Source organism: Saimiri boliviensis, chromosome 4, assembly GCF_048565385.1.
Source record: "Saimiri boliviensis isolate mSaiBol1 chromosome 4, mSaiBol1.pri, whole genome shotgun sequence".
Taxonomy (NCBI): domain Eukaryota; kingdom Metazoa; phylum Chordata; class Mammalia; order Primates; family Cebidae; genus Saimiri; species Saimiri boliviensis.
Genome location: NC_133452.1, coordinates 19,291,557 through 19,308,601, shown reverse-complemented (window position 1 = coordinate 19,308,601; position 17,045 = coordinate 19,291,557). Strand labels below are relative to the sequence as shown.

Here is a 17,045-nt window from a genome sequence, read left to right as displayed (position 1 = left end):
GATAACCTAGAAATTTAAGTCTCTGGTTTGGTGTCTGGAATAAATAACCTCAAGGTCAGGAAACTGGGTTAGTCCTAAGAAACCACTTCCCTCATTTGAACCAGCTGCCTAAAATCCAGTGTTTTACTGCAAACCAGAAAGCAATGCCAACTTTTAAAGTATCAAATGCATTTATTTTGTATAACTATGAGAGAGAGAGAGAAAGAGAGAGAGAGAGAGAGAGAGAGAGAGAAGAAAGTAGCCCTCTCTTGGAATACAGAAACCTAAACTGCAATTTGAGTCTTCCTTGAAGAATGAAGAATGAAGAAAAAAAGATCATTCCTCCATGTTGAACGTCTGTTTTTAGACCTTCAATTGTTTCTCAGCAGATTAAAATCATCCAAGCTCTCTCCCTTCCTCCCTCAGAAGATCAGAGTAAAACTTTCCTTTTTCCTTCAACTCTTTTCTTTATTCAGTATACCTATGTTGAGTCATTACTCTGTATGAAACTATGGACTAGTCTAACAGTGTAAGGATGAATGACACCATTGTACAACAGAGGCAATAAGTCACATAATCAAGGAAGGAACAGAATGCTTTGAGAATGCTGAGGAATGTGCAATTAATTTTGTCTGAGGGGGACTTTACAGAGCAACTAACACATGTCTGAAGACAAAAGAAATTCTTCGGGCCACACTTTTTCTTCTCCTTGTTTGTAATTTAGGGAGTGAAATCATGGGATACATAAAACAGCAAGGCAAAGGAAGGTGGAATCGTTTTCTTTTCTAGTGTATTTCCCTGCTACCAAAATGTCTGACAATGGTACAATGGTAGAGATATTTTTACCTACACTTTTTTTCAACTGGACTTTTCCAGGCCAGTGCCTGGAAAGTATGAGTGAAATGATTGCAGTAATTTCTCTTCCGTGCACGTTTGTCTGTGGATGCAGTGGGTTAAAATGCCAGCTGATTAGGCAATGGGAAGGGGAGGTGCCGCTGAGAGTTCTGCAGACCAGACGGGGAGGGGCTGCATCCTCCAATCTCTCTCAGTGTAAAGGGATAGAAGATTCAAGGTCATAATATAATTCCTGCCTCAAAGTTCACATGAGGGGTCAGAAAAGCTTCATATGTGGTATGTTCTGTAAATGAGAACAGTGTTTCCTCTCATTTCCCACCCAACTAAGGCACCTGAGCTCAAGTAGGAAACTTTATAATTGTTTTAACAGTCCTTCTCAAAAAGGAGACAATATTTAAAATAATTACTACAGGAAAAGAGAAGATATCCAAATCCTGAAGGCAAGATGACTCTAATTTAGTTTTGAACACAAAACACAATCTGTGAGTTATTTCTTCCTCCTCGTGCACAAGTGCAAGTGCACCGTAGCCACACTGATGCATTCCGGGTATACATGTGAAATTTCACCGTAGCCACACTGATGCATTCCGGTATACATGTGAAATTTCACCATAGCCACACTGATGCATTCCGGGTATACATGTGAAATTTCACCGTAGCCACACTGATGCAGTCCGGGTATACATGTGAAATTTCACCGTAGCCACACTGATGCAGTCCGGGTATACATGTGAAATTTCACCGTAGCCACATTGATGCAGTCCGGGTATACATGTGAAATTTCACCGTAGCCACACTGATGCAGTCCGGGTATACATGTGAAATTTCACCGTAGCCACACTGATGCATTCCGGGTATACATGTGAAATTTCACCGTAGCCACACTGATGCAGTCCGGGTATACATGTGAAATTTCACCGTAGCCACACTGATGCAGTCCGGGTATACATGTGAAATTTCACCGTAGCCACACTGATGCAGTCCTGGTGCACATATGCAGTTGTGCATTAGTCATACTGATGCAGTCCTGGTGCACATGTGCATTTGTACATTAGTCACGCTGATGCAATCCTGGTGCACATGTACAGTTGCACATTAGTCACACTGATGCAGTCCTGGTGCACATGTGCATTTGTACATTAGTCACGCTGATGCAATCCTGGTGCACATGTACAGTTGCACATTAGTCACACTGATGCAGTCCTGGTGCACATGTACAGTTGCGCATTAGTCACGCTGATGCAGTCCTGGTGCACATGTGCAGTTGCGCATTAGTCACACTGATGCGATCCTGGTGCACATGTGCAGGTGTCTATTAGTCACACTGATGCAGTCCTGGTGCACATGTGCAGTTGCGCATTAGTCACACTGATGCGATCCTGGTGCACATGTGCAGGTGTCCATTAGTCACACTGATGCAGTCCTGGTGCACATGTGCAGGTGTGCATTAGTCACGCTGATGCAGTCCTGGTGCACATGTGCAGGTGTGCATTAGTCACGCTGATGCAATCCTGGTGCACATGTGCAGTTGCACATTAGTCACACTGATTCCATGAGAAATCCATAGTCTTCACCCCATGAGGCTATAACTATAGAATTGTCCCCTGTCTGGTATTTAGAAGTGGCTTCAGTGGCTGATGTACTGCATTCCAGGTCCCAACTGTGCTCTAGTACTTTGCATGTTTGCGTATCTTTTATAGCTAGATGTCTTCCTCTATCCCACCACACTCTATGTTGCACACGAAATTCCATCCACTGTGGCTTCCTTTCTATACCTCACAGGAGAACCCACCAAATTCATTCTATCCTAGTTTTCAATCTCGTTCTTTTTTTTTTTTTTTTTTTTTTTGAGACAGTCTTACTCTGTTGCATAGGCTGGAATGCAGTCGGGCAATCTCAGCTCAGTGCAACCTCCACCTCCCGGATTCAAGCAGCCCTCCCTCCTCAGCCTCCTAAGTAGCTAGGATTATAGGCACTGACTACCATACCTGGCTAATCTTTCTTTTTTCTTTTTTTTAAATCTTTTTGGCTAATCTTTGTATTTTTAGTAGAAATGAGGTTTCACCATATTGTCCAGGTTGGTCTCAAACTCCTGGACTCAGGTAATTTGCCTGCCTCGGCCTCCCAATGTGCTGTGATTATAGATGTGAGCCACTGCGCCCAGCCTGCAATCTCATTCTTAAATGACTTTCTGTGTCAAGACTTCCTGAACTCAAATACCACCTCCTCAGAGAACCTTCCCTAACTGTCCCAACCTTCTTTCACCCTTGCCCAGCCTCAGTTGCTCTCTTTCATACTACCTTCTATTCCTTCATATCACATAGTGCAATGTGATATTATGTTGTTTATTCAATGATTAGTACTTTTCACCTGTGGTCAGAACATGAACACATGGGACAGGGCCTGTGTCCACCTTGTTTACCCCTATAACCTCACTGCCTCTGACCATGCCTGGCACATGGTCTTTTAGTAATTGCTTATTGAATAGCAAGCAAACAAAGTAGATAGGTGCAGCTTCATGGGGATAATAGCCCTAACCAGGTGCACTGGCTTATGTATGTAATCCCAACACTTTGGGAGGCTAAGGGAGGCAGATCACTTGAGGCCAGGAGTTCAAGACCAGCCCAGCCAACATGGTGAAACCTCATCTATAATAAAAATACAAAAATTAGCTGGGCATGGTGGTGGGCACCTGTAATCCTAGATACTTGGGAGGTTGAGGCAGGAGAATCGCTTGAACCTGGGAGGCGGAGGTTATAGTGAGCTGAGATTACATCATTGCACTCCAGCTTGGGCAAGAGAGCAAGACTCTGTCTCAAAAATAATAATAATAAAATAAAGTAATAGTATAGTGCATTGTTATGGTGTCAGACTCAAACAGGCCTTTAATCCATTACCACTTGCTGAGTTTCAGTGTACTATGAAGGATATTAGTGTGCTATGAAAGATATCTATACTTATCAGAAAGGCTACTAAAATACTCCTCCCTTTTCCAGTGACATTCTATGTAAGGCTGGATTTTTTACCTGTACACTTCAACCAAAACAACAGATTGCAACAGATCGAATGCAGAAACAGATGTAAGAATCCAGCTATGTTCTATTAAGTTAGAGAGTAAAAATCTGCAAAAATAGGAAACAATGCTACTCTTCTCACTAAATTTTTTAAGAGTTTAAACAGGTTCTGACACCAAAAGTTTCAGGCCACTGCCTTGGAATGAGGAACACCACATGATAAACTCCACTGACATTGTGGCTCTCTTTCAAATATGAAAGGACAAATGAAGATACTCAGAATTTGAGAATAATATCTAACATGAAAGACAGAAACTAAAATCATCAAAAAGGGAACTCAGTAGAAAACAAAGAACAGGAAAGAAAAGTACCAAATCATTATCATCATCGTCATGGCATCTTTGGAAATAAGGGAAGATTTTGTACCCATGAAATAAGAATAGAAGCATAAGCAAGAAACATCCAAAATGCATGTTAAAAAAAAAAACACAACTTTGAAATTGAAAATCTTATGGTAGAGACAAACAAAAAATCAATAAAAGAAATGGAAAAAGAACAAAAGGACAAAAAAGAAATGGGAAATAAAGTAGAGGTCTCTCCACACCAAAAAAAAAAAAAAAAAAAAAAAATGGAGCAATAAACAGGAAGAGAGTAGAAGAGGAAGAATAAGGAAAATTAGAATCTCAGACCAGGAGATCCAATATGTGAGTAATAAGAACTTTAAACCTGTAAGGGAGGAAATATCAAAGATTTAACTCAGGAACAGATACTCTTTTTTTTTTTTTTTACGCAGTCTCACTCTTGTCGCCCAGACTGGAGTGCAATGGCGCAACCTCAGCTAACCGCAATCTGTGCCTCCCAGGTTCAGGTGATTCTCCTGCCTCAGCCTCCTAAGTAGCTGAGACTACAGGTGCACACCACCACACCTGGGTAATTTTTGTATTTTTGGTAGAGACGGGGTTTCACCATGTTGGCCATGCTGGTCTGAAACTCCTGACCTCAGGCAATCTGCCCTCCCTGGCCTCCCAGAGTGCTGGGATTATAGGCATGAGCCACCACACCCGGACAGGAGCAGAGATTCTCAAGTGTTTTGGTCCAGGATCTCTTACGTGCTTAAAAATACTAAAGACCCAAAAGCTTTTTTGTTTGTGTTTTATTATGTTTTGTTTGCCACATTAGAAATGAAAACTGAGAACTTGTTATCTATTTACTAATACTAAAAAAGAAAAAGAAACAAGCCCACATATTTCTAGAAAAATAATTTTGCTACTTTTTCCACTAATTTTTTTTGTTTGTTTTGGAACTGTTTTGCATTTTTACAGATCTTTTTACTGCCTGACTTACTAGAAGACAGCTGAATTCTCATATCTGCTTCAATTTTCCATCTGTTGTGATATCACATGTCATGTAGCCCCTGGAAAAGTTCACTGTACTCTCATGAGAGAATGAAAGTTTAAAAATTTAATAATGTTTCAGTGTTTGTATGAGGTCCAAGCTTGTGGACCTCCAGAAGGGTTCTCATCTCAGGAACCCCAGGGGTCCTTAGACCACACTTGGAGAACTACTATCCACATCATTTCCCAAATTTTTACATTGGCTCAGTATATGAGAAAAGACGCACCCAAAGCCTACTATCACAAAATGTCGTAATTATGTCAACTAAGGGAAAACTCTAAAAGCTTTCAGAATGGGCTGGGGATCAGAATGATATTGGAATCTCAAGAGCGGCTTTGGAATCTATAAAGCAGCAGATAGCTCCTTGAATATTCAGAGAAAATTACTTCCAACCAAGAATTTTATATCTACTGACGTTATTAGCCAAGTGTGAAGGGAGAACATTTTTGAAACAAGAAGAGTCTCAGAAAGCATACCTCCTGTTACTCTTTCTGAGAAAGCTATTGCTTGATTTTGTAATCTCCCAAAGGAGGGAATACATTGGAAAGAGTATCTAAGAAGCAAGGCATTCAATGCAGGAGACCAGCAAAGGTCATCATTAGGATTATGTTGAAGAAATAATCAGCAGGCCTGGAGAGCAGCCTGTCCAGGTTGAAGCAGAGGTCACCAAGAAAAAAATGCAAACAATAGAATATCTGAAGTTTGAACACAGTGAGACAAGATTTATACTTCTGGCACACAATTTGAGAATAAATTAATGGTGTTGACCTTGAAAAACAAGAAAAAAGAGAAACAATTTTAACTCCAGGGAAAACATGATTCTCTAAGAAAGGAAATGAAATCGTCGTATACTCTAAGGCTAACAGGGAATAATATTTACATAGTCTTAAAGATGTAAATTCTGACATTTAATCTAATCAAATTGCATAACAGAACTAGTTGAGAAGCTGGGTAGAGTGGCTCACACTATCCAGCACTTCAGGAAGATCACTTGAGCCCATGAGTTTCAGACCTGCCTGGTTGACAGTGAGACCCTGTCTTTAAAATTAAAAAAAAAAAAAAAATCTTAGAACTAGTTGAGGAGACAGAAGGGTAAGTTTAAGTTTGGGGAAACTGAGAAGTAAATAATATCTAAAAATAAAAACTAATGAAAACTTATAATCGGTGTGTTTAGAAACATGGACGTTCTTAGAGCAGAAGCAGCCTAAAAATCAAAAATGCTTCTGGGCAGTGCCCGTTGAGAATGAGAAGCAGAAAACAGGAAACTGCTTGTTTTATCATAATTCCTGTGAACTACTGTACTTTTATTAAATATATAACATGGCTCATTAAAATAAACACTTAACATAGTAAAGTATATATTAATATAACTTATGTGGAGGGCAATTGGGAAATGTGTTAACGTTTACACTGAGAATGTTCTTTGACCCATCAATTCCATGTATAGAATTTTGTCCAACAGTGTGAGAGTCATTGAATTAATTATGGTACAGTCACACAGTGAAGTATTATGCTTTTATTTTAAAAATGATGCTGTCAGTAAAAAAAAAAACAAAAACGTGGATTTGCATTTGAGGAAAGATACTTCCCTCCCCAGCATATCTATCCTTTAAAGCACTATCTCTATTACAATTTTGTTAGTGTGATTTTTTTTTTTTTTTTTTTTTTTTTTTTTTTTTTTGGAGACGGAGTCCTGCGCTGTCGCCCAGGCTGGAATGCAATGGTGCAGTCTTGGCTCACTGCAACCTCCGGCTCCCAGGTTTGAGCAGTTCTCTTGTCTCAGCCTCCCAAGTAGCTGGCATTACAGGTGACTGCCACAACACCTGGCTAAGTTTTTTGTATTTTTGGTAGAGATGGGGGTTTCTTCATGTTGGCCAGGCTGGTCTCAAACTCCTGACCTCAGGTCATCCACCTGCCTAGGCCTCCCAAAGTGCTGGGATTACTGATGTGAGCCACCGCACCTGGGCTGTCAGTATGAAAGTTTATTGAATGCCCAACTCTTCCAGTGGATTGGAAACTCCGTAATACCAGAGCCACGGAGTCTCCAACCCCAAGTCACAAAGCAATACCAGTCTGTGAGCTGTCAGGAACTGGGCTGTGCAGGAGGAGGTGAGCAGCAAGCGAAGCTGAGCCCACACCCTGTCAAATCAGTGGCAGTATCAGATTCTCATAGGAGTGCGAACCCTATTGTGAATGGTGCATGGGCGGGATCTAGGTTATGAGACTCTAACGATAAGTGTAATGCGCTCGGGTCATCCAAAACCATCCGCACAACGCAGTCTGTGGAAAAGCTGTCTTCCACAAAACCGGTTCCTGGTGCCAAAAAGGTTGGGGACCCCTGAGGGCCCATATCTCACTTCGCTCGCTGATGTGTTCCTATTCCTTTACACTGTGCCTTGTAACCAGGCAACTGTTTGATGTCTAAATGAGCATGGATGAGCATTCATGTAGATGAATGACAAGTGTCTATAAAACTGAAATTGTAGGCAGGGCTACTCTGGTGGGAGAGCTACGGGTTCAACCCGTGTTTAATCACCTGCTCCACCATGACCTTGGGTAAGTCCCTTACCTAAGCCTGGGATACAATGACAGCAGGTCCTCAGTTATCGGATTATATGATTCCTTGTAAATGCCATGGAAATGTTTAAACTTTTAAATTGTACAAAATGTACTTATCCAGAAGGCTATAATCTAATAATTCCTGGCTGTTATTTTTTTATTAGTGAACTTCTGCAAGAATTGGAAAACTGTGAAAATGATCCTGTGGCCATAGCAGAGTGTTTTGTGTCCAAGGTAAGCAGGGTTCATTTTTCTGGGCCAACTGAGACATACAGAGTACAGAATTTTTCATTTTAAAGTTAAAATGACTTGTTGGTTTCATATCAGATGGAGTTAGTCACTGATGTTTCTCTGGTCTGTTTGTTTCAGTAGTAAAAATGTGTTGTTCCTGGAGAGAGGGAGACACTAACCTGTAGTTGTTCTAGAACTTACACAGTAACTGAATAATGTTACTCTTTGCTAGGAAAAACTTAAAGCTTGGGAGGGGAGTCTGGAGTAGAAGAATATTAGACAAATAGGCCAGGCACAGTGGCTGATACCTGTAATCCCAGCACTTTGGGAAGCTGAGGCAAGTGGATCACCTGAGCTCAGGAGTTCGAGACCAGCCTGGCCAACATGGTGAAACCGCATTTCTACTTTAAAAAAAAAAAAAAAATTAGCCAGGCATGGTGGCGTGCCTGTAATCTCAGCTACTTACGAGGCTGAGGCAGGAGAGTCACTTGAGCCTGGGAAACAGAGGTTGCAGTAGAAGCCGAGGTGGTGACATTGCACTTCAGCCTAGGCGACAACGGGAAGTCTCTGTCTAAAAAAAAAAAGAAAAAAAAAAAATCAAGAGCACCTAGATATTTTATGCATAATTATATGTGACACTAGCCTAGTCTCTATAATTTTCTTTAATGAAAATAATTATCTTTTGAAGGATAGAAGCAGGGTTAATCTCCTACATTTTAAAAATGTACTATTTTATCGTTTTCTTAAGCTGCATCAATGGTTTAGAAAAATACAAGGAAAGGATTTGACTTTCAAAGCTTAAATGACCATGAGCTCATGCTCCAAACTCGAATAGGAGATGGAATTCTGAAACATACCCAACGAGCCTTTCCTACAATACTTTCTCAGTATGCTACCTAGTATATATAGATTCTGGTCTTGTTTAAATTCCCTTAAACATTGAACAGCTTTTATTTGGAAAGCCATTAGCAAAATTGTTTTGCAGCAAACCTTCATGTGGTTTCTGCAGTTGTAGTTTGAAGAAGGTTTAAGAAAAGTTCATGATGACGCTTTGAGACCCACTGGGAATTAGCACTTCATTTTGAGCCCCGGAGTCCGGTGTGAACTGGGAGAGGTCATTCCAGTCTGACCTGGCTCTGGACTGTTCCACAGGGTCTTTTCTGATGGCGGCAGATCCATCCGGATGGCTTCCAAACACAACACCCTGGGTTTTATTGGAGCGAAGTTCCTTAAAGGCAATCCACACGCTCATATATAAAACTCTCCTGACTGTGCGTATATGTTCACATGTAAAATGCACACACACATTTACACATGTGTAAGCATACACATAAATCCTTTTCACAAGTTGCCTGTGTCAAAATTGGGCAGGGATTTGAAAAAGAAAAGGAAGAAAAATGAAAGACGGAGAAATGGGTAAAAAGATATGCTGAGTATTTCAGAGGAGGTATGTTAAAATAACCACAGCACATAAACAACGTAGAAGCTTCCGGTAACGCTTGGGCCTTCGCTGGTAACTAATCACAAGTTGATTAAAGATGTTCCAGCGTATGCTTAGCTCTCGCTTAATTATTCACATAAAAGTTTGTTTATGTGCCATGTTGCCAACTCCCAAATCTTCCTTTTCATTGTAATATTGCCAAGTTCAATTAGAAGACTGACTTAAGCACTCGCACTTTCGCATGGAAACGGGATGGTGAGGGAGTGCTGGGCCAGGCACCGCCTGCCTTTCACTCAGCACCCTGACATTTACAAGATGTTACGTCTTCTGAAACACAACCCGCTGCTCAGCTCTAAGGAGGAATGGAAAATTGCTTTAATTGGGAGGCCATTAATGAAAGAGGTGAAGCTGGCGGTTGACTTCTGCTTTTATCTGAACCACTGGGGCTTGCACAGAGATTCATCTTTGACCTTGCTTACTGTGGTGGTATGTGTAGGTTACCGAAGTCCTTATCGACAAATGGAGAACATGGTTGCTTTTTACCTGGTGCTCATGGAAGAATGAACCCACGGTTCTCTCAAAGGACAGAAATTAAAGTTTCCTACTAGGCAGGCCAAACCTCCCAGTAAATATTTGTCTGTTTTAGGTCTCTGGAAACGCCTAGAATGGCCCACTTTGCTGCCTTTACCTCCACCCTCACATCCATCCCTCATCTTGACTGGTAGCAAGGCTGACCCAGGGCAACGTCTAGAAGGGGGACAAAGTCTGTCTTTAGAGCATCAACGTTCCCTTAGTTGCCTCCTCTCCCTCACCGTCTGGCTCTCTCTCTGTTGGTGCCTTCTTTTAGCGCCCAGGGAGTTAGCATGTGTGTGCACACACACACGCACATGCGCACACACACCCACATGCACACACACGCGCACACACACAAGCACACTCACACACACACAAGCATGCACATGTGCCACCCACTTACTGAAATCATCCTCAAGGAAGTGTGGATATTGGATAGTCATATCATTAGAGTGAATTTAAGTCAAAGTTAGCTTACCTATATGCTATTTACATATTAAGTCTTTCTTGTAGTGTCCAATGAAAACCTCTCAGGAATCAGAGAAGGAGAGGAGGACCCTGTGGCAGAAGAAACCCTAAAATCACACATACTGCTTTACTGTGGCTACCTATTCAATAAATATTTGAGGGACCCATGTGCTTGATTGGTCAGCACTGATTATGTCATATTTTGGCTCTTTCATAATTAAATGCCCCATTTCTGTGTCATCTCTAATAACAACTTGAAAGATTTAAAGAACAAGAAGGAAATATCTTTTTTTTTTTTTTTTTGAGACAGAGTCTTGCTCTGTCCCTCAGGCTGGAGTGCAGTGGTGTGATCTCAGCTCACTGCAACTCTGCCTCCCAGGTTCAAGTGATTCTCTGCCTCAGCCTCCCAAGTAGCTGGAATTACAGGCACCCGCCACCACAGCCAGCTAATTTTTGTATTTTTAGTAGAGATGGGGTTTCACCATCTTGGCCAGGCTGGTCTTGAACTTCTGACCTCGTGATTCACCTGCCTCAGCCTCCCAAAGTGCTGGGATTACAGGCGTGAGCCATTGTGGCTGGCCAGGAAATATCTTTACTTACAATTTGTATATATTTGTAAAATATATTCCCCTAAATCATTCAGTGGATTTGGGGTGGCACATTTAATAACTACTGGTATGTAAGGATTTAACTAACTAGGAGCTGTTGATTTTTGTGTGAAATCATCATTTGTAAGGTCCACAGAGCTTTCCACACCTAAAGGCAAACTTGCATTTAATTCCAGTTGAGGATATATAGCTGATTTAAATCAAAACCTTCCAGTTTAAAATAGGAATAGAGCCACGATGTCACAAAATGCACAGAAATTCAGTTGTGCAGAAGTCACGAGGTCTTATGATAGCTGGGTATGAGTAGGTCAACTATATTATGCAATGTAAACCTAACTTCGTTGCAACTGTTGTTTTCTAATTTGGTATTTCAAATGATCCTACAGGTCCCAAAATGTAAGAAAAGCCAACTTGATACTGTTCAATTCCAGGTTGAGTATAGCAAGAGGCAGGAAAGAAAAAGCAAGAAACGCAGTAAGTGTGAGTCAATCAGAGAAAAGTCCCCATTTGGTACCTTAACTCACCCACAGACCTTGAGCAAGTCCCTCTGCCATTTTCATCCATGGAGCCAGGGCTGGCTTCAGGAAGCAGTAAGTGAACTCAGGTGCACAAAGGGGCCCAGGTGGAGTCTGTAGCAATCGAGGTGTTTTCCTGGTCTCCTGGGGATGCTCACTGCCATGGGAAACGGCAGGCCCAGGGCTGGTGGATCTTACATTTTTCAGGAGAAGCTAGAAATGGAAATATTTATATCTTTCAACTTTTAAAAGTTAGCAACTAATTCAGCTTGTTAAAAATACGATGGTTGAAAATTTGGTACAGTGCTGGAAATGTTGGCAGGGCCATGGGGAAACAGACACTCTCACAATTGTAGGAAAACAAAATGGCCTGGACCCTGTGAAGAGGAAGTGGCCTATGCCTCAAGCATCCGAATTTACCCTTTCACTCACCAAACCTACATCAAGAGATCCGTTCCAGAGATACACTGACAGAAATTCATGTCCGCATAATACTGTTCTTGCAGTAATGATTGTTACTGCAATAGACTAGAAACAGCCCAAATGTTCCTAAACAATAAGCTGGTTGAATCCACTGTCGTATGTTTACATAATGAAGTACTGTGAGGCAGCAACAGTAAAGAATATCTCGGCCGGGCGCGGTGGCTCATGCCTTTAATCCCAGCACTCTGGGGGGCCGAGGTGGGCAGATGACCTGAGGTTAGAAGTTCAAAACCAGCCTGACCAACATGGTGAAACCCTGTCTCTACTAAAAATACAAAAAATGAACCAGGTGTGGTGGCAGGCACCGGTATTCTCAGCCGCTAGGGAGGCTGAGGCAGGAGAATCACTTGCACTCAAGAGGTAAAGGTTACAGTGAGCCGAGATCACACCACTGCACTCCAAACCTGGACAACAGAGTGAGACTCCATCTCAAAAACAACAACACCAACTATACACTCCTCAGGGGAGGGAGTGGATAAAAGTCATTCCCGAAGTGTGGTCCTGGACCTGCTGCATCAATGTCACTTGGGAAGTCTTTAGAAATGCAGATTCCTAGGCCCTACCCCAAGACCCACTACATCAGAAACCCAACAATCTCTGTTTTAACAGGCCTTCCAGGTAATTCTGATACCCAAGTTTGAGGATCACTGGGATAACGTGATTTGTTTATCTAGGAGAGAAAAACCTGTCAGATTAAAAATTGGTTACCAAGGGAAGAATGGAGGGAACAGACTAGCAGGGAAAGAATAGAGGTTAGGCTTCTTTTTTTTTTTTAAGATGAGTTTCACCATGATGGCCAGGCTGGTCTTGAACTCCTGACCTCAGGTGATCCACCCACCTCAGCCTCCCAAAGTGTTGGGATTACAGGCATGAGCCACCACGCCTGGCTCGAAGTGAGGCTTCTTTAGAGCTGGGAGCCATGGCTCACACCTGCAATCTCAGCACTTTGGAAGGCCGAGGTGGGTGGATCACTTGAAGACAGGAGTTTGAGACCAGCCTGCCAAACATGACAAAACTGCATCCCTACTAAAAAAAAAAAAAAAAAAAAAAAAAAACTGGGCCATAGTGGAACATGCCTGAGGAAGCTGAGCTGTGAGATTCATTTGAACCCAGGAAGCAGAGGTTGCAGTGAGCTGAGATGGCACCACTGTATCCCAGCCTAGGTGCCAGAGAGAATCTTTCTAAAAAAAAAAAAAAAGAGGTTAGGCTTCTTGGAATATGAATTTCTTTGTAGAGTTGACTTTGAAGCCATGTAAATATTTTACATAATTATAGAACAAAATGAAGGTTTAGAAAAGCAGCCTCCAAAAATTGAAAGCAAAATTAAACTGTATTCAGTTGATGGCATAACCATGTAAAAGGAATTTCCGTTGATTTGAAAATATGCTTTAGATGAAATACAGCAAATACATCTCTGTTTTAATAATGATACTATTTACGGTGGTGTTGCTATTGTTATTCTGAAAGTATTGAGTGTGTTGTGCGATAAAACAAAGAAGTATTTATGTTAGCATCACTGAGAAATGGAATTAGTAGGAGAAAGAAAGCACAGACAAAAGAATAAGTGTAAGGCCAGGCGCGGTGGCTCACGCCTGTAATCCCAGCACTTTGGGAGGCTGAGGCGGGTGGATCACGAGGTCAAGAGATCGAGACCATCCTGGTCAACATGGTGAAACCCCATCTCTGCTAAAAATACAAAAAATTAGCTGGGCATGGTGGTGCACACCTGTAGTCCCAGCTACTCGGGAGACTGAGGCAGGAGAATTGCTTGAACCCAGGAGGCAGAGGTTGCAGTGAGCCAAGATCGTGCCACTGCACTCCAGCCTGGGTAACAAGAGTGAAACTCCGTCTCAAAAAAAAAAAATTAAATAAGTGTAGCTAATCAAAAGTCCTATAGTCCTATATCTGAATCATTAGTGTAAGTGTTGGTATGAACTAAGGTGATATCTTATCCTTTAAAAAAAAACACCACTTACTAACCTGGCCAACATGGTGAAACCCCATCTCTACTAAAAATACAAAAATTAGCCAGGTGTGGTGGCACATGCTTGTAGTCCCAGCTACTTGGGAGTCTGAGGCAGAAGAATCGCTTGAACCCAGGAGGTAGAGGTTTCAGTGAGCCAAGATTGCATCACTGCACTCCAGCCTGGGCAACAGAGCGACAGAATGAGACTCAGTCTCAAGAAATAAAAATAAGGCCGGGCGCGGTGGCTCAAGCCTGTAATCCCAGCACTTTGGGAGGCCGAGGTGGGTGGATCACAAGGTCAAGAGATCAAGACCATCTTGGTCAACATGGTGAAACCCCATCCCTACCAAAAATACAAAAAAAGAGCTGGGCATGGTGGCGCATGCTTGTAATCCCAGCTACTCAGGAGGCTGAGGCAGGAGAATTGCCTGAACCCAGGAGGCGGAGGTTGCGGTGAGCCAAGATCACGCCATTGCACTCCAGCCTGGGTAACAAGAGTGAAACTCTGTCTCAAAAAAAAAAAAAAAAAAAAGAAAGAAAAAGAAAAGAAAAAAAAGAAATAAAAATAAAAAAGCATACCACTTCCTGGTCAGGCATGGTGGCTCACGCCTAGAGTCCCAGCATTTTAAGAGGCTGAGGCAGGTGATCACCAGAGGTCGGGAGTTTGAAACCAGCCTGGCCAACATGGTGAAAACCCATCTTTACTAAATATACGAAAATTAGCCAGGTGTGGTGGCAAGTGCCTGTAGTCCCAGCTACTCAGGAGTTGGAGGCAGAGGCGGGAGAATCACTTGAACCTGGGAGGCGAAGGTTGCAGTGAATCAAGATGGCACCACTGTACTCCAGCCTGGGTGACAGAGCAACATTCCACCTCAAAAAGAATAAAAACATCACTTCCTAACTCTGTCTGCTGGAAAAGTCCTAGAAATGATGGTTACCCTACAGCAAGAGTATCCCTGATACCCAGACTATGGTCTCCAAACCCTGTTACCTGCCAGAAGGAACAGGGGCTCCAGGAAGAATGACTGTGGGGCACGAAATATACAAGATAGTCAGGAACATCTTGTCACACCGGGAAACAAGCTACAAAAGACCATGGGCCAGGTCATGAGTGCTCAAGAAAGGGCTCCTATAGCCAACAGTGGGGTAATTTGAGCATCAGTCGAGATAATTAACTGAAAACAATGGAAACTCAACATTAATTTGCATCAATATTAAAAACCAAATTGATTACCTTTGCACGGTACTAGAGAACCAATACATTATTTTGAAAATTAAAGTATTGGCTGGGTATGGTAGCTTGTGCGTGTATCCCCTACACTTTGGGAGGCTGAGGCAGGGGATTACTTGAGCCCAGAGGTTTGAGACTAGCCTGGAAAACATTGTAAGACCCTGTCTCCATAAAAAAAAATTTTAAACTTAGCCAGAGGCGGTGGTACACCTGTGGTCCCAGCTACTCTGGAGGCTGAGGTGGGAGGATCACTTGAGCCCAGGAGGTTGAGGCTGAAGTTAACCATGACCACACCACTGTACTCCTGGGTATCAGAGCCAGACCCTGTCTTGAAATAAAAAAGGAAAGAATTAAGCATTTATTCTGTCTTTCCCATATAAACCATAAACTGCAGAGTAGCCAAGAGTTGATAGAAAGAGGTTATTTTTTTGGACAGAGTCTAGCTAATAAAAGCTAATAAATAAGGAATAAAGTATTATAAATACCACCATCTTTCAACCCCTAACAAATAGATGTAGCCAACAAGTACCAATGGCTGTTAGCATCACAGAAGACAGACAAGCAGACTTTATGTCCATTACACTTCCTGATTCCATTAGACTTCCATCAGAGGAAGCACAATACAACCGCTAGTGCATTGTGCCAAATTATGGACCCTAAATCTGAGCAAGGCTCTATTAAACCAGTACGAGTATAATGGACAGAGCATATTAAATAAAACCAGGCTGGGTGCGGTGGCTCACGCCTGTAATCCAGCACTTTGGGAGGCCAAGGTTGGCAGATCACTTGAGGTCAGGAGTTCAAGACCAGCCTAGCCAACATGGTGAAACCCCATCTCCACTAAAAATGCAAAACAGCCAGATGTAACACATCCCTGTAATCCCTGTTGCTTCAGAGGCTGAAGCAGGAGAATCACTTGAACCTGGCAGGCAGAGGTTGCAGTGAGCCAAGATCGTGCCACTACACTCCAGCCTGGGCAACAGAGCGGCACTCTATCTCAAAAAACAGTGTGGTTTCTTCAACTAACTTGCAAAAGGAAGAAAAATAGGGAAGAACTTAAAGATTAAAATAGACTAAAGAAGTATCAACCACTTGCTCTGTGTGATTTTCATTTGCAAAACAAACAGGCAAAATATTTTTTTAAAAGAGAAGAAAGGAAATATGGAGAGTGACTGGCAAAACTTCATGATGTTATGGAATTATTTAAGTGTAACAATGGTGTTATGTTTAAAGTCTTTATTTTAGTCCGGGCACTGTGTCTCACACCTATAATCCCAATTCTTTGGGAGGCCAAGGTGGGTGGATCACTTCAGGCCAGGGGTTGGACACCAGCCTGGCCAACATGGCAAAATCCTGTCTCTACTAAAAATATAAAAAATTGGGGCCGGGCGCGGTGGCTCAAGCCTGTAATCCCAGCACTTTGGGAGGCCGAGGCGGGTGGATCACAAGGTCGAGAGATCGAGACCATCCTGGTCAACATGGTGAAACCCCGTCTCTACTAAAAATACAAAAAATTAGCTGCGCACGGTGGTGCGTGCCTGTAATCCCAGCTACTCGGGAGGCTGAGGCAGGAGAATTGCCTGAACCCAGGAGGCGGAGGTTGCGGTGAGCCGAGATCGCGCCATTGCACTCCAGCCTGGGTAACAAGAGCGAAACTCCGTCTCAAAAAAAAAAAAAAAAAAAAAATTGGCTAGGCGTGGTGGCGCATGCCTGCCGTCCCAGCTCCT

At 42.4% G+C, this 17,045-nt stretch overlaps 1 protein-coding gene across 7 annotated transcripts in view; it reads left to right on the top strand.

The window, feature by feature from the left end:
- The window catches only part of PLEKHG1 (pleckstrin homology and RhoGEF domain containing G1), a 265,171-nt gene that overhangs the window by 191,489 nt on the left and 56,637 nt on the right, over positions 1–17,045 (top strand). For all 7 annotated transcript variants that reach the window (XM_074397280.1, XM_074397278.1, XM_074397277.1 and 4 more), the window contains exon 4: positions 7,967–8,036. In XM_074397280.1, coding sequence (XP_074253381.1) covers positions 7,967–8,036 — 70 coding nt within the window. The remainder of the gene's footprint in view (positions 1–7,966; positions 8,037–17,045) is intronic.